Here is a 20,305-nt window from a genome sequence, read left to right as displayed (position 1 = left end):
CGGCTGGTATTTCAATGCCTCAGTAACTTCCCTTTTTTTAAATTAAATTTCTTTATTTTTGGCTGCGTTGGGTCTTCATTGCAGCGCGCGGGCTTTCTCTAGTTGCGGCGAGCGGGGGCTACTCTTCGTTGCGGAGCACGGGCTCTAGGCGCGCGGGCTTCAGTGGTTGTGGTTCGCAGGCTCTAGAGCACAGGCTCAGTGGCTGTGGCGCCCCGCTTGGTTGCTCCACGGCATGTGACATCTTCCCTGACCAGGGCTCGAACCTGTTTATTCCTGCTTGGTAAGCGGATTCTTAACCACTGCACCACCAAGGAAGCCCCTAATTTATCTTTTTAAAGAGATATCTAGGAGTATAACCAGCGTGACTGCCGGTCGGCTGGGAGGTGAGACCTCGAGCACAGTCTGAGGTATTAGGTGGAGGTGGCGCGCCGCCCTCTGACCGACAGGGGGAGCCCTGCCAAGCGTCGGGCCCCAGGCAGCCGGCCCCGCCCCGCCCCGCGCGCCCCCAGCTCTCTGCTCTCTCCGCACTGCGCCAGCCCTCCGCCTGGCGCCACGCCGGCCACAGGCCGAGGGCTAATCACCCGCGGGCCGACGCCCCCGCAGCCTCGTCGCTCCGCAGCCTCGTCGCTGCGCCCCCCCCGCCCTGCCGCGGGACGGGTAACTGTTACGAAGCACTTTCTCCGCCGCGATTTCTGCTTAGTCATTGTCTTCCAGGAAACGACTCTTCAGTTGGGAGTCAACTCTCCCGCGGCGGCCGCAGTAGCAGGAGCCGCAGCCACCAGCGCGTCCTTCCCGGGCCGCCGCTCCGCCGCCGCCCTGCCGCCTCCCGGCCTCCCTCGGGCCCGAGCGCAGGCCGGGGTCCCGCCGCGCGGGGCGAGCAGCCTCGCGCTCTGCTCTCCGGCCTCGGGCGCCGCGTCCTACGGGGGGCCTCCTTCCCCGCCTGCTGCCCCGTCGCCGCCGGGCCAGGTCCGTCAGCTGCTGCCATGGGCACCGACAGCCGCGCGGCCGGGGCGCTCCTGGCGCGGGCCAGCACCCTGCACCTGCAGACGGGGAACCTGCTGAACTGGGGCCGCCTGCGGAAGAAGTGCCCGTCCACGCACAGCGAGGAGGTGAGGGTGGCGTGCGTGCCGGCGGAGGCGCAGGGCTCCCGGGTAGGCCGCGCGGGCCGGACCGGGCGGCTCCGAGAGGCGGGGAGGCGCTGGGAGGTGAGGGCGGGTGGTCGGGCTCCTGGCGCGCAGTAGTCGCGGGAGAGGCGCGCACCTGGGCTCCGCCCGCCGGAGGAGGCTGGGTCGGCTGTCGGCGCGATGTCGCATCCGAACCTACTGTTGGGGGCACAGCGTCTTTAAAATTTCGGCAGGTGCATCTTCACACCCAGTGCCGCCTCTGTCAGTGCTCTTGATTGTAACTTTAGTAGGAATCAGAATCCTTACCATATTGTGTCCAGGATGCAGCTCAGTTTGTCTCTCTTGTTTTTTTTTAAACTACCCTCACTTGTGCTATTTCTCCCAAAGATAAATACTTCTGTGTTTTATACTACACCTTTAATTTCTCCAGGGCTGATGGTTCAATACAGCATTTTGCACGTAAATAATATAGGGTGAAATTTTCTCTCTCTTATCTCACTCAACACATGCTAAAGTAGTCGTTTTCAGTTTGTCTGCAAACCCAGTAAAAAAAAAATGCATTTTGTCTTGGCAGTCCAATTCATGTTTTACACACACACACACACACAAACACACGAGTTTCATGAAAAGATTTTAACTCTTACTATATACTGTGTATTCTGATTTTTTCTCTTTAATTTTTAAAAACTTGACTTCTTAATGCAGTAATGAGTCACACTCCACAGTTTAAGAAACATCGTTCAAAAGATGAATTGTGATTTGTGTATATTACTTTGGGTGCTGCGTAAGAGGGACTCAAAACTAAAGAAACTTGAAAACGTTTGAGAAAACTTGAAGATATGATAGCATATGTAGAGAAAACATGACAGCTTGATTAGAATAGAGAGGCATGTTTTGTTTCTATGTAAAGAAGAGCTTTGTAGCAACCAGAGCTCTAAATTGGGATACACTACTTGAAACAGTTTAACCTCATTGAATAAAGAAACTGAATAAATCACTCATTATTGAGAAAATTTGCACATTGGGTAGAGAGAGATCATTAAATTTCCTAAAAGGTCTTTTCTAGTCTAATGTTTGGTTGTTTTTTTTTTTAATTATTCTATGATCTCTGCCCAGATTTTTTGTTTCACTAGAATTTTATGAAATCAAATCTTGTTTTTAAAATGGGCCATTATAGGACTATTTTGACCAGTTATTTGTTATTAGGGTATTTGATCATGTAGCATTTTTTAAACTCTTATACAACCCCAGATCTAATGATACACTAAATTATCATGACACTCATCTTCCATGATACTATGTGATGTGTGTATAATAAGAATGAAGAGAGCAGAGAACAAAAAAGGACAAGGTTAATATTCAGTCATATAGATAACATGTAAAAGATTAAAAATCACTAGGTTTGTGATATAGTCAGTGAATTTATCATATTATTGTAACATTGGGCTGTTCCATGATTTGTCCTGACAGAAGGGGGCAAACACTCTGAAAATATAATGAATTGAGAAATTCATCAGAAAAGCCTTATGCAAATTAATCATCCTTCCAGAGGAGAATTTCTAAAAATTCTCCCATGATTTGAGCCATCGCACTCCTGATAGAATTCTTAACTTCTAGTTGGTCCTGCTGCCTTAATTTTTCAAAGAATATTGACTTGTAATTCTGTCTAGAATGATTATCAACTTATTTTTATCTACTGCTTAAATTTGATTACAAATATACCTTTCATAAAGATATAGACCCTGTAAATTGGATTCATGTGGGTTATTGTGGCTAGCACATGAATTGCTGTTGTAGACTATAAATCTTAAATAGGTGACTCTGAGCTCTTAAATTGATAAGCCAGTTGTCCATTGTAATTACCTGTACTGAGATATAAGCAATAAAGTGCTTGTGTCAGTTTTTATCATAAGCAATCATAGATCAGATAGTGAGTTCAGAAGTTTAATCTCTGTTGTTGGTATTAGGAAAGTGCTTTTGCAATTCAGGGCTGTACTTCTAGTTACTTATTTATTTTTTCATTGATTGTCCACAGAATGCAAAGCACTGTGCCCTTGGTATTTATAAGGCAGTGATTTCAAACTGCTAGTGTTGGCCCATTTGTGTTATCAGTTCAGTGAGTCATGGAGAAGCGTATTTTTTTTCTAACTCATAATAGAAGCCCTCAGAGTATCTGGCATGTAGTAAGCATAAAGATTGCTTTATGAATTTTTGTTGTTGCATGTATGTAGGTCCTTACTCACTGTGTTAGTGTATGTCTTATTATTTTGGACCACTATTAAATAAGTTGGAAATACACTGTCATAAGAGATAAAAGATAAGTAGACACTTTAATGAATTAACAAAATACTATAATGTTAGTGTAATAAAATTGTTTGTTTATATAAGAAAACATTGAAGACAGATCGAAGGTCTACCTAACTGTTAGGAAATGACTTAAGGACTGACTTTATGCAAGTTGACTTCTGCAAGATACGGATATAGTGGTTTCTAGACTTTAGAGTACATTTTGATTACTTGGATGCTTGTTATGATGAAAGCTCTGCTGCCCTTAGAAAGTGATTCAGGAGGTCTAGGCTGCAGCTCAGGAATTTGAACTTTTAATAAACACCACAGGTGAGTCTAATGTAGGAATTTCTTTGGCCACACTTAGAGAATCATTTGTTTGCCTTTGAGGAGTATAGCATAGTGGTTGGTTAATGTTAATTCTAGTCAGGTTACCTGGGCTTGAAGTTCCTCCATTTATAAACCTTATTCTTGAAAAATTTTTTATGTTTCTTTATGAATGCTTTTACATCTCAGAAGTTTACTTAAATTTTCATTGATACAAAAATACCTTTTAACTAATTAGATTACTGCTTTAGGTCAAGAACATTTGAGAATTAAGAGTAGGATAAAAAGCGGGTCTAAATCAATCTTTGTTAAAGGAAGTAAAAACCTTATAGAATTAAAATTTTTGTATGGTATTTCCTATTGATATGTTCCTTTTCCTAAACAGACTAATGCAGTCTTATTGTAGAAGTACAGAAAAGTGTACTTTTGTATACTTTTGTACTGTATGATTAACAGTTTCATACAGTGCAAAAGTACACTTTTGTACTGTATGATTAAAAGTACACTTTTGTACTGTATGATTAACAGTTTCAAAATGCTTTTCTTTTGCAGCTTCGAGATTGTATCCGGAAGACCTTGAATGAGTGGAGTTCCCAAATTAGCACAGATTTGGTCAGGGTGAGTGAACTGTGAATGAAGAAATCATGTAATAAGTAGGAAATTAACTTCCTCAGGTTTGATAGGGAAGTCAAACAGGCAATTAGCATGAAACTTATTGTGGTTGATTTGCTGAGGTGGGAGTCTGACCCAGTAGGCTTAAGCATGAAAGAGAAAATCTGACTCTAGTCAACTCTTCAACTAGACAAGCTACTAAGAGTCCCACCACAGTTTTCTCAAAATGCGTTTTGTTCCAGTTTATATTTGGTCTAGTAGAGGAATGACTATCAAACAATTTGGGTTACTAGATTGCTTTGATAGACTATAACCCAAAATATAGCCACTAAAAATAATTTTTTAAGTATCAGTTTCTTACGAAACAGTAAAGAACTGTGTTTCATTGAATGTCAGTATGTGGCCATTATCATAAATGTTAATATACAAAACACCTGTCTGTAAACCACTCTTTGGAATCCAACTTAGCCAAAGGCTTGTAACAGATTACATAGACTACTTAAAAAGTATGGAAGAGGACATATGCTGAAAATAATTGTTTCCTTGAGCATACTGCAAGTTTGTAACTCTGTGGCTGCTAGGCAGACATTAATTAATGTCTTCTATCTGTCTCTGTTTTTCTGAAGTGACCATTCATCTGTGCATGACTTGTAAATAGTTAATATGTGCCAGGCATTGTAATATGATCAAGAATCATGGGAAAATCCTCACCGTTTACTTTGTTTTAATCTTGTAAATGTGAGTTAGTATGTTTCTGATTTATGTGTACTAATATTTTATCATTAACTACTCATTTTTATGCATTGGAATCGCCTTTACTTTTTTCCATTGCATTCAGAAAAATATATATTTTGGCTTAAAATGTTTGTGATTGATATACAGGAAGTGTTTTAACATGTCAGTATCCAGAAGGAAAATATTATTTACTTTTCATTTTCATTGGTTTCTTTTCTGAGTAAAAGTGTTTACTGTGTTAGTGGTTCTAACTCCTCACATACTGCCCAATCTGCTTGTTTGTTTATTCGTTTGTTTTTGATCAGACATCCCTCTGAGTATCTCATCAAAATGAGACACTTTTTCTCAGAAAATGGACACACACACACACACACACACACAGCACTTTACCTTTATTTCAGGGCTTTACAAACGTTATGAAGCCCATCTAGGCCTCAGGTAAAGAACTCTATTGTTTTATGGGTTCTCTGCTTCTAAAGAGTGTTATGGACAATAGAAAATATATAGCTAATCAGAAACACTAATTTTATATTTATTGTAAATATCATGTGTTTATTATAGGAGTTTCCAGATGTCTTGGAATGTACTGTATCTCATGCAGTAGAAAAGATAAATCCCGATGAAAGAGAAGAAATGAAAGTTTCTGGTAAAGTCCAGCCTTTACAGTTCATTTTGTTATACAGTGGATGATAGTGAGGTTTTGTCAAGCATGGGACTAAACCTTTCCTTACTTCTGGTAATGAGTAACTCAATCACTAAGTGTGGGAAATACAGAGATTTTTTATAACATAATTTTAAAGTCAGCTTTAAAAAGGGAGTTATAGGAAGTCACTCTTGGCTACTTCAATGGAGTCAGAATAGAACTTCACCTCTTCATGATGTTCTCATTAATTTATTTGTAGGACATCAGAGCAGTAGGAAGAGTAAGGTGTAGGAAATGGAAAGAATAAAGGGAAGACTTAAGAGCATTGCCCACCTAAAGCCAGCATAAGCCCTCCCTTCCTGGTGTGATACTGCTAAGCAATGGCTGAGGTTGCCTGGGAGCAGAGAAAGAAGTCTTGGCAACAAGTTGCATGAAGAGAAATCAAATACATACTCTACCCATTCAACAAAGGTGAAGTGACTCCTACTTTCCAGAGATAATGCTAAGGTCAAGGAATTAAGATGTTCTTGTCCTCAGCCTACAGTCAGCATAACATAGTCATTAAATGCTTGAGCTTAACTAAATTGAAATTCCTGGATGTGCAGATTACTGACTGATATAATCTGGGGCTAACAAATGATTTAACCTCTCTGAGCTCAGTTTCCTCATCTATAAAATGGGGATACACCTGTTTCACAGGCTTCTTTGTAAGTTAGATGAAATAACAAAAGAAGCACTTAGCATGGTGCTTGGCACAGGTAAGTGCCAGGTAGCTGTTATTTATTACCATTTGTGGTTGTGTTGTGGTGGTTGTTATTTTATTATTACTCTTATTAGGATGAACATGTAAGATGAGATAGGGCATTGTTTTTTGACTCTAATAATAATAACTACCATTTATTGAATCTTGCTTTATACCAGGCACTGTACTTGACACTTTATGCTTATATTTCTTCATATAATTTTCAAAACAATTCTGCAGGGTAGGTTTATTATCCCCATTGCACAAGTGACATTAAATAACTTGAAAGTTGGGCTTCCCTGGTGGCGCAGTGGTTCAGAGTCCGCCTGCCGATGCAGGGGACACGGGTTCGTGCCCTGATCCGGGAAGATCCCACATGCCGCGGAGGGGCTGGGCCTGTGAGCCATGGCCGCTGGGCCTGCGCGTCTGGAGCCTGTGCTCCGCAACGGGAGAGGCCACAACAGTGGGAGGCCCGCGTACCACAAAAAAATAAATAAATAAATAATAACTTGAAAGTTGTTATACAGCAAGTAAGTGGTTGAACCAGGAATCCATCCAGGTATGCCTGACTACAAAACCCATTTCTTTCTGTTAATTTCACATTATTATTTGTGTTGGAAAGGACATCAGAGCAACATTTCTCTGTGGTTGATTGCAGTTCATCATGGTGTAGATCCATCTTGGAGCTCTTACAAGTTGTCCTCAGTTCCTGGAAGGCTTGAGGTTTTTGATAAGTATCAAGAGCTTTCCTCTCTTCACCTACCTAAAAATGCCTCATCTTTCAGAGAGAGACCATTTCAAATGGCACAAATTCATGGCCAGAGGGATAGTGATGGGGAGGGTGTTCACAGAGTATAATTACAGGAGCTAAGGCTGGAGCAAAGTGGTGAAGATTGACTCTCACCTGGTGAGGAAGTTGTGATGGCTTTTAAATAGAGAAGTAACATGAGGAAAGCAATGTTTTAGGAAGATTATCTAGCAGTAGAAAGGAAATGACAAATGTAAGAAATGTTGTACAAGGAAAATTTGTTGTATATGTTGAATGCCAGGCACTTTACATAAGGGTGTTTCATTAACCCTGTTTTCTCTCCATTCCCCTTTCTGATTTTCCTCTTTATTTTCCTATTACTCCACCTATTTGTTGAGTAAATTTAGATTTTTGAACAGTGAGTTTACATAAAGTAAATATATACATATAAAGCTGAGTTGAAATCAAGCCAAAGCCTCAATTTCATAAATATGAAAAACTACTCAACTTTCCTGGTAAGCAAAGAAATGCCAGTTAATGTGGTTCTGGGCAGGTATATTTTGTACCTATCAAATTAGCAAATATATATATATATTTGTTTTGTTTTGTTTTGTTTAATAGCATGCTATATTGTTAGGAGAGCAACTCCTAACTTTTAGTGCTCTGGTAACTGGTACAAATCTTTTATAAAATAGTAGGTAAATAAAATAGAACAGGACTCACAAAAAACAGATCATATTCTTTGACTCATAATCACATTTCTGATGGTTTGTCCTTGGGAAATGCTTCAGGCATAAAGTTGAAAAAAAAGTTAGCATAGATGTTTATTTCAGTAACAAAAAACTGGAACTAATCTAAAAGTCCAAAAAGTAGGAAATCATTCAGTAAATTATACCCTATCAAAATTACATAATAATGTTCACCATTAAAAATGAGTGTGTAAAATTATTCATTAAAAATACAAAGTACAGGGAATTCCCTGGCGACTCTGCTTTTACTGCTGAGGGTCCAATCCGTGGTTGGCAAACTAAGATCCGACAAGCCATGAGGCCAAAAAAAAAAGAAAGAAAAGAAAAATCCAGAGTACATAAAACTCTAAACAGTAATTGCTTTTGGTGATGAGACTATTGGTAGAGTTTTTTTTGTTTGTTTGTTTGGGTTTTTTTCCCCCCTACTCCTATAGGTTTTCCTCATTTCTAGAGTGAATACATTACTGTTATGATTTTTTAAAAAATTAAGATAATACTGCATAGAGATGTAAAAATATTTGTTACATAAGGGTAAACCAAGTATGTGGAAGTAGGAAATATATACTCTGCTTTATATGACCAAGAACTTGAAGGTAATGTCGTCTAAAAATGAAAATGATTGTATTCAATATTAGGAGGGTAGGATTGTGGAGTGTTTGTTTGTTTTTGGTTTTTGGGGTGTTTTTTTCAGTTTTCTTCTCATTATAAGCAATTCTAATTTAGGCTTTATATAGACTTTAGTTTATTGGAGAAAATAATATGCTCCATTAATGTTTAATTCATAAAAATATACATTTTTAATAAGTTTCTATATTTATCTGCCCTGCCTTCTAATAAAGGGGAAATTAATATTTGCTTTTTTGTTTTGACAATCAGATTATTGTTGGCAACTAGCATATAATTTTAAAATTACAGTGGAAATATACTTTTAGGTCTTAAAATGAAAACTATAAAACAATGCAACTAGGAAAGGAAAAAATTCATTCAGGATTATCTGTCATCGTAGTATTTTAGCAGTATTACTACTATGTAGTAGAATGTTACTCAAATATAGTAATCTGTTTTGTTTTCTTTGTCACCCAGCAAAACTGTTCATTGTAGGATCAAACTCTTCATCATCAACTAGAAATGCAGTTGACATGGGTAAGCAAAATTTCAACTTTATTTTCATGTGGACTTTAAATTAGTGTAGGTGTATAAGTTATATCTTGTGTTCAGGTCCAGGTAAAAAAGAAAATGAGCTCATTGCAATTTTATCTTTTAAAGTTCCAGCCTAATATGTTAAGGCTTCTGTAGAATCACATCAACTTACGTAAGGTCATATTTTGATATATAAAAGGAATGTAAAAGATGTAACATAATTAAATGCTAACTATATGTTTAGAGATAGAAATTCTCCTTAATCATATTCTTAGCTCTTTTAGTACTACAGGTGAAATATCAAAAGAATAACCACAACAGAAACAAGCATTTTTGTCTATTTTCAGCACTTGGTTAGGTAACTATGGCATTATAGTTACTCAGTGTTTTTTATTTTAAAATATTCTTCCAGTATTTATATACATTGAACAGTTAACTAAATAACTCTTTAATATAACCATGGAGTGAACAATAATCATTAAAAATAAACTCTTAAAATTATTTTTATAAAAATCAAGAGATTATCTACATCTATAAACATAGATTAATATATAGGTTAAGACCATAAATTCAGTCTTTCACTCAGAGTCTCAAGCTTATTCTTTGCTCTGACTACCAGTTGTAGACTATTAGGTCAGAAGCTACCAAAAAGTCCTGGGGCCTAGGAAACAAGGAGGCCTGTTCCTCAGAAAGAGGAACCTGTAGTAGTTGTGAGTTTCCCCAGGAATGAGGCAGGTCAAAGAAACCCACATATCTGCCACATAGACCAAGTAGATGAATGGGCACTTTATACTTTTTAAAAAGATGGAAATGTTCTAAATGACAGGTGAATTATGAAACCTAATGAAATAATCTGTTATGTAGAATACTAGTGAACTATATGGACAGAATTCAGTGGGGTACTTAAAGGACATTAGAAGCAACTTGTTTTTATTATGTAACAAACATTTATCCTCTTTGTGTTTTCCTTCACATCAGCCTGTTCAGTCCTTGGAGTTGCACAGCTGGATTCTGTGATCATTGCTTCACCTCCTATTGAAGATGGAGTTAATCTTTCCTTGGAGCATTTGCAGCCTTACTGGGAAGAATTACAAAACTTAGTCCACAGCAAAAAGATCGTTGCTATAGGTACCTCTGATCTGGACAAAACCCAGTTGGAACAGCTGTATCAGTGGGCACAGGTAAAAGACGTCTAGATCACGAGCACTCCAGGAGGAGCCTGTCTTTTACAGTCTTTGCTGCATCCCATTAAACATCATGCACATAGTGGACACCACTGTGGGGTGACTGTTCCAGATATGGCAGTTTTGAAGCAGGCTTTGACAATAACACTAGAAATTGTGTGTTGGAGCATTCATAGCCAAATGAATTAAGGCTCTTTCCTTCAGTTTTAATTATGTGATAAAAATATTATGTTTTCCTTTAGGTTTTATTAGTCCATGGTTCTTATTTCCTAAGTGAGAGAATATCATATATAACAAATATTTTGCTCTGTTATTTAAAGATATATAAGACCTTCTGTTCACAGAACTTGATGTGGAAATGGAGTCATAAATCAATCACTGCCACTCTCTAGCCTAATAACCTATAAAATGATTAGGGAACTTGCTTACAAGTAGTTTACTCTCTGTATTTTTCTTTATTCCTTTGCATTTATAATCCCCAGCCTTTTCATTTTCTTATGGGCAGGAAGACCCTAGAGAAAAGTTGCCCTTTGTCCCTTTGGCTTGGTGATAGCCAGAATGTGGCTAAGATCCTGTTGGAGAGACTTAGATGATCTGAAATGTATCTATAAATTAACTAGAGCATCTATTAGAAATTACCTGATTCTTCTCTTTTTCAAATGTCTGACTAATAACCATATTGTATACTTCAACATTAAACATACTTATCATTTGTATTTGATCCTCTATCTTTAAGACGTATTTCCTTTGTAGGTGGAACCATACCACTTAGAATCGTGTTAGTTTCCAAGGCAGATGTATTAGATGGCAGGTTCGAGCATGAGACTTTTTTAATAGTGTAGTAATATATTGGCTTTTTCCCCCTTGTAGAGCTATTTTTCCTTCCTCTGTTACCACTGAGTCAGAACAGCATACATTAATAAATATATACATGTAAAAGTATTTTATAAACTTTAAGTACTGTAGAATGTGATATTTCATATGTTCTAAAATTGAATCCTTTTATTGCTTTCTACTTTTTGTAGTACTTAATTTAGTGGAGATGTCATTTTTTTTTTTTCTCCACTTCTAGGTAAAACCAAATAGTAACCAAGTTAATCTTGCCTCCTGCTGTGTGATGCCACCCGATTTGACTGCATTTGCTAAACAATTTGACATACAGCTCTTGACTCATAATGATCCAAAAGGTAAGACTGAGATTTTCATTTATAGAGATTGATCATGAGCTTTTATCTTATAAGAAGCTACTTGTTAAAATTTAATTTTTAATTGTGTACAGTGATAAAGGTACAATGCTGTCACCTAGAGCTATTCTTAATAGTTAGTTCAAAACATATATGCCTTTATTTTAGTTTCAGAAAGCTTTAATTTTGTCTTTGTACCAATGGGAAAAGAAGTGAAGGGGTCATTTCCTGAACATCCAGTCTGCTGAGGTTTATAAATATTAAACCACAGAAAAGATCTTGTAAGATATTCTAAATAGTGTCACATATAATATTGTCTAGTATAGCAAAGATTGCACCAAAGGGCCACTTAATTAAAAAGGATAAATATCTGGAAAAAGAAGCAGATAAAATTCAGTTTGAAACTTAAGCATCTTAGGATAGTTATTTGACTAGATATTTTATTAATCATTAATATCAAGACATATGCTTGATGTTAATCAGAAACATTTGATTAATGAGAATGACTTGTCTGCCTTTTGTAGAATAATTTTTATCAACATTTTACAAGATAACTTGGAAAGCTGGGAAGATAATATTTTACACTTTATTAGCAGTCTGCTCCATTTTTGTTTTTTCACACTTTCTTAGGGAGCAAAGGTAAATATACTAAGCATATTTTACTTACTAAATATACAGGCTCTATGAAACAGTATTTTTGGTATAGTTAAGTGAGAGATATCTTGTGAAAGTTTTAAATTTCCATGACATTTTTGTAGAAGTTCTAGTTTAATAAAAAATTGGAGGCAATTATATTTTATAGGTGATTCCTGGAGAAAAACATTCAGTTTTTACTTTCATTTCTAAAAAGACGGCATTATATAGGTGGTTTGATTCAGTTTATTTTTAGGATGCTTATGGATAACCTCTTAAGACTTTATACCTTATTAGCAGTCTGCCTCAGCCTCTTTTTTTTTTTTTACTGTTTTGTAGGAAGTGGAGGAGGAGTTTTGATATTCTTTCTCAAATGCTAGGCATCATGCTAAATGTCTCAGAGAGATTATCTGTAATCCTTACAGCAACTGAAACTAGACACTTTATGGATGAAGAAATAGAGCCTTAGAGTTTAAGAAACTACCCAAGGTCACCCAGCTGGCATAGGGCAAAGTTTGAACTTAGATCTAGGTCCTGGCTGAATTTGGAGCCTTTTCCCCACCATACTGTACTGTCTCTCTGACTTGAAACATTAGTATTGTAGTATTTCAGACTGAAACTGTACTTTCTTATCGGTTTCCATTTAAGTCGTACCAGAATAGGACATAGGGACTTTTCCCCTCCAGCAGAGCTTTCACACATGAGTAATTAGATTCACTTTTTTAAAAAAGGTCATTTTAGTGAAAATCAAAGAATTGCTCTGCTGATTTGTTCTAAAATATAAACCATTGAAATTTTAATTTTCTATACGTTGGCAAATAATATACCATTTTTCTGTTTACTCGTGGGGACTCTTCCAACTGTAATTGTTACCAACAGCTGATGGGTGGTCCTGTACCCCCTTCCACCTCCACCTGAAAAACATTCTATCCTTTTTCCAGTAGGAAAGGAAATAGGAAAAGACTAAGGTGTCTAGTATTTTATTTCCACGTTATCTAAATGTGGGCATGTGGATTATGTGCTAATACATCATTGTTATGGAAAAATATATTGCACATGTATATGAAAAGAGAGATTTAATCCTTTGGGGGGAAGAATGTTTTTGTTTTACTGGTGTAATTTGACATTTGGCTGTCTTTTTAATTTTAATTCTAAACGCTTTAATTAGAATTTATAGTTTGATCCTGCATATACTATAGATGGATCTTCAGACAATTTGATCTGTAATGAAGCAATTCTCTTAAAAGTTTTGTCATGTTTACTGATTCTAAAGAGTTAACATAGTTGAATTAAAAGTATGTGGCTGGGGCTTCCCTGGTGGCGCAGTGGTTGAGAGTCCGCCTGCCGATGCAGGGGACGCGGGTTCGTGCCCCAGTCCGGGAAGATCCCACATGCCGTGGAGCGGCTGGGCCCGTGAGCCATGGCCGCTGAGCCTGCTCGTCCGGAGCCTGTGCTCTGTAACAGGAGAGGCCACAACGGTGAGAGGCCCGCGTACCGTGAAAAAAAAAAAAAAAAAAAAAGTATGTAGCTAATGAATAGCATAGTTCTCAGACTTTGTGTCAGATTTATTTTTTAAGCAATCAAGTTGTAAAACATTTAACTCTGCTTGTCATCTAAAATAGAATCTTGTTTATAAGTCACCTAAAGGCCTTCCTCTGTTCTAAAATTACCCTTTTTCTTCAGAAAGGTTTATTTTCCATTATTCTTTGTCCTAGAAGTTGTGGTAACAGTTTAACTACGGTCAGGGTAAAATTGTGAAGTAGGTGATTCTGACTTTGGAACTTTCCCATTTTTATTTGCCTTCCTCCTCTCACCATTCCCATTAAATCTAATCTATATTATGCCACATTCCCTCAGGGTTAGACAGTCTGGTAAACAAATCCACGTTAATGTTACTTTTCCAAGAGCTATTTGCATTTCATTTATTAAAACTACCATTCACTAGCTGTGTGACCTTGGGCAAGTTATCTAATCTCTCTGTGTCAGTTTCCCCCTGTGAAGGGAAATAATATTACCTATCTCTTGGGTTAACATGTGGATTAAAAGAGTTAATAAAGTACTCTGAAAAGTGACTGGCACATGACAATAGCTAATATTTACTGAGAGTTTACTATTGATGTTATTCAAATATCACGGCATTTCATTTTAGGGCATGTTCTTCGGCATTCCCAAATCATATTGTATAGATGGTCACCTAATCCTTATCTATAGGGTTGGTTCAGACCCCAGTGGAATCTTTCCATATTGACTGATTCATTCAAAAGACATTTGAGCACCTACTATGTGCCAGGCATTGTTCTAAGTACTAGAAATACAGCACCAAGTCAAAAATCTCAACCCTCATGGAAATTATATTCTGATGGGATGAGACACAAATTAAGATAAATGCTGAATGTGATAAATGGTGGTGTATGCTATGGGGAAAAGTTGGCTGAGGGAGGAAAGAGTGCCCAGGTTAGGGGTTGTTGTTTTATATAGGATGGTTGGGGAGGCCTCTCTGCTAGGGTACATTAATCAGAGACCTGCAAGAAGGGAGAGAGCCATGTGGGTATCTGGAAGAAGAGTGCTCAGGGAAGAGGGAGCAGCTGATTCAAAGGCTCCAAGGTGGGAATATGTTTGAGGATTTCAGGATACAGCTGTGAGGCCAGTGTGGCTGGAGAAGAGCAAGTGAGGAGGGGAGTGGCAGGTCAGAGCAATGGTAGAGGGTTTAGATATAATGTGGAATATTATAAATGTGGAATTAGAAAATAATAATTTCATCAAGGAGATGCTGATTAAAAGATAACCACTGGGAAAGATGTTTTAAATGATTGCTGGTGCCAGTGAGGATATGGTAAGATTGGCATTCCAATATTATCTATTAAGTGTAAAGTACAGTCTTTCTGGAAAGCAGCTGGCAATATACTATGTATCAAGCCTTCAGAAAATGTACTTTGACCTTGTCGTTCCATAGCCAGGCATGCATTTTAAGGATGTTCATTAAGTATTATTTTTATTAGCAAAATACTAGGAAAAACCTAATTTTTTGACTAACAATAAGAAAGTGTATAAATTATATCTATAAAATGTAATATTGGGAGAATTATTAAAAATGTTTTCACAGAATATTTAATTACATGCTTTCACAGAATATCTAATTACATGGGAAAATATTCATAATATAAGTGAAAAAAATAAGCAAATTAAGCTATAACTACAGTATGATTTCTAGTTTTTAAGATATGGCTAGATACATACATATATACAGAAATATATACAGAAAAATAGTTGGATGGAAATACATGGCAATGGAAATGGTCCATCTTTGGTTGTTAGGATTATGGGTAACTTCTTTTCCTTCCTTGTACTTTCCTGTATTGTCCCTGGCTGTACATTAGAATCACCTAGAGATCTTCAGAAATTACAGATATCCAGGCTCCACTCACCAGAAATTATGAATTAACCTGGCTGGGTTACAAGTATAGATACTTTCTAAAGAACTGTCTGGGTCTTTCTGATATTCTGGTTCAGATTCATAGCACACATTAAGGATAAGTATAATTTATATTCAGTTTTGAGGTGTTTCTTTTGTTGTATTTAAATGCTTACCTACATAGTAAAGTGCTTTTGTTTTCAAGTTTAACAGTTTGGGTTTTTATTTGTTGTTTGTTTGTTTTAAGAACTGCTTTCTGAAGCAAGTTTCCAAGAAGCACTTCAGGAAAGCATCCCTGACATTCAAGCACATGAGTGGGTGCCACTGTGGCTACTGCGATATTCAGTCATTGTTAAAAGTAGAGGAATTATCAAATCAAAAGGCTACATCTTACAAGCTAAAAGAAAGGGTTTTTAACTACGATTTAGGATCATAACCTACTGACCTGTATTTTCCTTGAATATAAGATAAAATTGAGATGTGTAAAAATCTAATTACTGCCTGTAAATGTGTCATTGAGGCAGATATTCTTTATATTTGACAATATGTTATCTGTCAAGTTTGAATACTTCTCTTGCTTCCATATCAGTTCACTCACATGAACCACTATATTGTTTTCATTAAACTATTGTTTTCTAATTGAAATTGTCTATAATGAAGATACTTGCAATATATTTTTCCTTTATTTTTATGACAGTAGAAATCAAGAAAATTTGTTGTTAGATATATTTTGGCCTAGGCATCAGGGTAATATATATACATATTTTTTATTTCTAAAAATTTCATTAATTGCTTCTTACTCTACAGTATAACTAAGCAATTTAATTACAGTTGTTAAAACAAATACTGGAAGATATTTTTCCTGTCATTGATAAGATGATTATATCTCAGAGTAACTGGAATAGCTGGGATCTACTAGTAATGTAAATAAAAGTCCTTTCTTCAATATGTGAATGGAAGCTTAAATTTTTTTATTTGCCCTTGCTTGCAGTTTACCTGTAATGATTTAACCTGTATTCTTGTGCCATATTTGCTCTTGCTGTTATTACAAAGACAAACCAAAGTAAATATGTAAAGGAGACTAGGAGCTTTGAAATTATTGTTTGGGGGTTTTATAAAAGCAACTATTGTTACCTCCAGATTCTTTTTACTTCTCGATCTGTCCTTAATATTTTGCTACTCATTCAAAAATATTCAATAAGTACTGAGCACTTACCATGTGCTGGGCACTGTGGGTTCTGGAGAGAGGAGGGAGCACAGGGATTAAGAATCAGTTGAGTAAAATATGCAATATTTGTTCCCCACTAGTAACTGACTACAAGGGACTAAAAGCCAAAAAAGGGGTGAAAAAAATCTTTAATTCAGGATCATGTTGTCTATTTAGATAACTTTGAGACATGGTCTTAACTGTTTAAAATCAAAACAATATAACCCAAACTTTAAAACTAAAAGAGACTGTAGATCATTTAGTATAATTCCTTATTAGTTTAAGAACCAGAAAATAGCAAATAAATAAGCTGTGACCTCTTTGGCATATACTATAGGTCTTTGTAATTCTATAAATTTGTATCTGTAACCCAAATAGTTTGAAAAATTCTTTAAAAATCTCTTGTATCTCAATTAATACTTTTAAACCATGTATATTAATACATGGTTTATAAAACTAAGATAATTATATATATATATACACACACACATACATAACATACACACACACATACATGTAACTAATGTATAAAACTAATTTTGCCCAAGTTTTTTCAACTTAGGGAAAAGATCTGTGGTTCCATATTCAAAATAAATACACTAAAAATTGATAAATAAACAAATAAGACTCTTTTCCTGTTCTAAGTAATGTTTTGTGGTTTACTAGTTGGATAATTTGATCATTAGAATTGCAATGTGAAATCAGCTGATTTACCTGCTAAAACTTTAGACTTTGAGCTTCCTAAAGCCTTATGTATAGCCTTTATATTAATTGTATGTAATGTTATTAAATGTATATAGTTAACTTTTTAATTTGGAAATGTACAACATTTTTTCATGTAATGTAAGTCTTTAAACAAATGCTCATTTTAATTTAAGCCTATACAGTGAATTGGCCAAGATATTTTAAGAGGGCACTTTAATATCACATTTATTATTTTTTAAAACCCTGGACTTACAAAAATGGATTGTTTGAAAGGTCATTCTGAAAATAGAAAAAAACGTATGTTGCTAATACATCCAGACTTCAGCAGGAGCTTTTTGTGTGTTTTTTCCCCAACTCTTGACAAAGTAGCAAGATTATAGATTCATTTTGTGAAGGGGATCATGTGTGGCTTTTTTTTAATGAATTTTTTGTTTGTTTCGCTTCTATACCTTTAATTTCTGTTATTTAATAACCTTTTCTTTAAAAAACTGATTTTTTTAAAGGCTTTATCTTCTCTAAGCTGATATTCACTTCTTTTTTTGGTGAACTATCAGAATATAGTGAATGCTTTTCAAGTATTTAGGGACTTAATGTTTAAAAAGCCATAAAATAGAGTGATAATACTACCAAATAATTGCTCAAAGCTGAAATCTAAGTTAACAATAGTGTATATAACAGATATGTTTTCTGGGGAGATGTGTATCCAGTGACCCAAGGTATAAGTTTTTTTCCAGTAAATATGACAAGAAGCTTCAGCTTGTTATTACATGTCCAAAATACACTGGAGCCTTACTTTATAACACAATGTACTGTAACTTGGAATTTTTTCTGTGATGAGTCTGTTTTGAATTCTTGTCTAAGAAACCGTAGTCAACAGAAGGACCAAGGTGTCTTACAAAATATGTTCACACGGTGTACATTATGAAGACCACATTGTGCCAGTATGATAATAGAGAATTAATTTAGGAATAGCCAGTGCTAGAACTTGAATCACAAATAATAGCTTATAATTTTTCCATTCATGGGAAAGATCATTTTAGACAGCTGTGTGAAGTGGAAAATGAAGTTATTCTATTTTGAATGAATGATTCAGACTTCCCTACCAGAGCCAAGTAGTAACTGAAATAGGATCTTGATTTTCAGTGATAAAGGTCTAAGTCTTAATTATGTTTCTTTTTAGAGCAGATTTTCTTTCTAACTTTTCCACCCAGATTCAATATTTGGGAATGTAAGCAGTTGATATATATATTGTGTGTATATATATATAGTATATTGGCTGACAATTCATCTTTCTGCCAAATGTACATTTAATTTGAAGTTTTAATGAGAATTTAGTCCATTTGTGTTTTCATACTCAAATATACCAACTTACGATTCCACATCTATGTTTTTCAAAGTTCCTAACATACCAGAACTTGTACCTGCCATTTTCCCATAAAGTTGGTGGCAGGATATGTCAGTTTTATTTTTTTTAAATATGTACTATAATTTTTATTAATTTTTTTTATAGTTTTCAGAGTTAGAAATATACTTAGGAGGGGAAAATGTTTTGATTCGATAATTCTACTTTTATGTGTCTTTAGTAGTGTATTCTAAAACGAAGGCAAAATATAAAGCATTATTAAATGATTATAAATTTTTAATTTACCTATTTATGAATTTAAATTGTGAGTTGTATATTTTTTAATTGAGTTGTTTTAATAGTTGTAAGCATCTTGGAACATTATATTGGTTTTGAACTATTTAAACTCAAACTGAGTATGGTTTGAAAATAAATTATGAAAAATAATGAAATACCAAGCCATAACGTTATTCATACATTCATTCAACAAAGATGTATTGAATTCTTGCTATGTACCAGGCAGTGTGCAAGGTGTTGGCAGACAGAAACAGATGAAAACAGCCCTATCTTCAAGGAGCAGATAAGTATATTTTGGGGGCAAGAGAGATCTGTACATGAACAAGAGCAATAAAGGGCTGCATCTGTTAATGACAGAAGCAGTGAAAAGGGAGTGGGGTCATGTGGAAGGAGTGGGACTGCTGGGAAGCAGGATAAGGACGAGAAAGGCTCCCCTGCAGGAACTAGCCTCAGAGTAGGATCGTAAGATGGGGTGGGGGTATGCCTGGTTTGTAAATACACTGATATTGAATAATGAACAGTTTATATGTAAACTTCAGAAATTCTGTGAAAACACTTTCTTCAAGAGCTTGTTCTTGCCAGATAGAAAGGAATGGCTTCTAGTAAGACAAGAGTAGGTAAGGTTTGAAAAGTCACATTTTGTAAAAGAGAGACAGAAACTTGCCCCAGTCCCCTAAATATATTAGGATATAGCTTATGTGGTTTCACTACCAGAAAAGTCAAACAAAACCTTAATATGTATCCCTCAGCAATGAATAAATGTATAAAATGTCATACAAGATTTCGGTCTGTGTTTTGGTCCATTATTTTAAGAAGGTTCATGTTTTACAATAAGCATTATTTATTTGGACTCAGCTCTGTTTCCTCTGTTCTTTGCTCACTGTTGATTCTTGCCCCCTACTCCATTTACATTTACTTTTTTCTTAAGTATATCCTTAGTAATTCTTTCACTGAAGGTCTTTGGGCAGTAAACCTCCTAGGTCTTGTTTGTCTGAAAATATCTTTATTTTATTAACAGTCTTAAATCATCATTTGACATTATAGAACTCTAAGTTTCCAAACACTTGCCCTCAGCATCTTGAAGATAACATTCTATTGATTTCCAGCATTTATACTCTTGCTCATGAAAACCTGGATTTTCTTCCCTAGAAATAATCTGTTTTTCCCTCTGGTCACGTTTTTTTCATTTGAAGTATTCTATTCATTTTTATGTGTATGAAATTAGAATAAAGAAA

The 20,305-nt window shown here is 36.0% G+C and overlaps 1 protein-coding gene across 3 annotated transcripts; it reads left to right on the top strand.

Moving 5' to 3' along the window:
• The first annotated feature begins 541 nt into the window (after positions 1-541).
• On the top strand, positions 542-19,851 carry GCLM (glutamate-cysteine ligase modifier subunit). Of its 3 annotated transcripts, none has more exons than XM_027114377.1 (7): positions 542-1,109; positions 4,290-4,355; positions 5,646-5,730; positions 9,050-9,109; positions 10,085-10,287; positions 11,363-11,477; positions 12,447-13,505. In XM_027114377.1, exons 1-7 carry the CDS (start codon positions 984-986, stop codon positions 12,485-12,487), a joined length of 696 nt encoding a protein of 231 aa, XP_026970178.1. In that variant the 5' UTR covers positions 542-983; the 3' UTR covers positions 12,488-13,505. The 3 variants fall into 3 exon arrangements, with proteins under 3 accessions (XP_026970178.1, XP_026970177.1, XP_026970176.1); XM_027114376.1 differs by lacking the exon at positions 12,447-13,505 and adding an exon at positions 19,293-19,851 and having other exon boundaries at positions 548-1,109; XM_027114375.1 differs by lacking the exon at positions 12,447-13,505 and adding an exon at positions 15,767-19,220 and having other exon boundaries at positions 549-1,109.
• The last annotated feature ends 454 nt before the right edge of the window (positions 19,852-20,305 follow it).

Source organism: Aethalodelphis obliquidens, unplaced genomic scaffold, assembly GCF_003676395.1.
Source record: "Aethalodelphis obliquidens isolate GAN/ISIS:26980383/991018 unplaced genomic scaffold, ASM367639v1 scaffold13, whole genome shotgun sequence".
Classification (NCBI taxonomy): domain Eukaryota; kingdom Metazoa; phylum Chordata; class Mammalia; order Artiodactyla; family Delphinidae; genus Aethalodelphis; species Aethalodelphis obliquidens.
The sequence above is the reverse complement of the archived record's forward strand: the minus strand, read 5'-3'. Positions and strand labels throughout refer to the sequence as shown.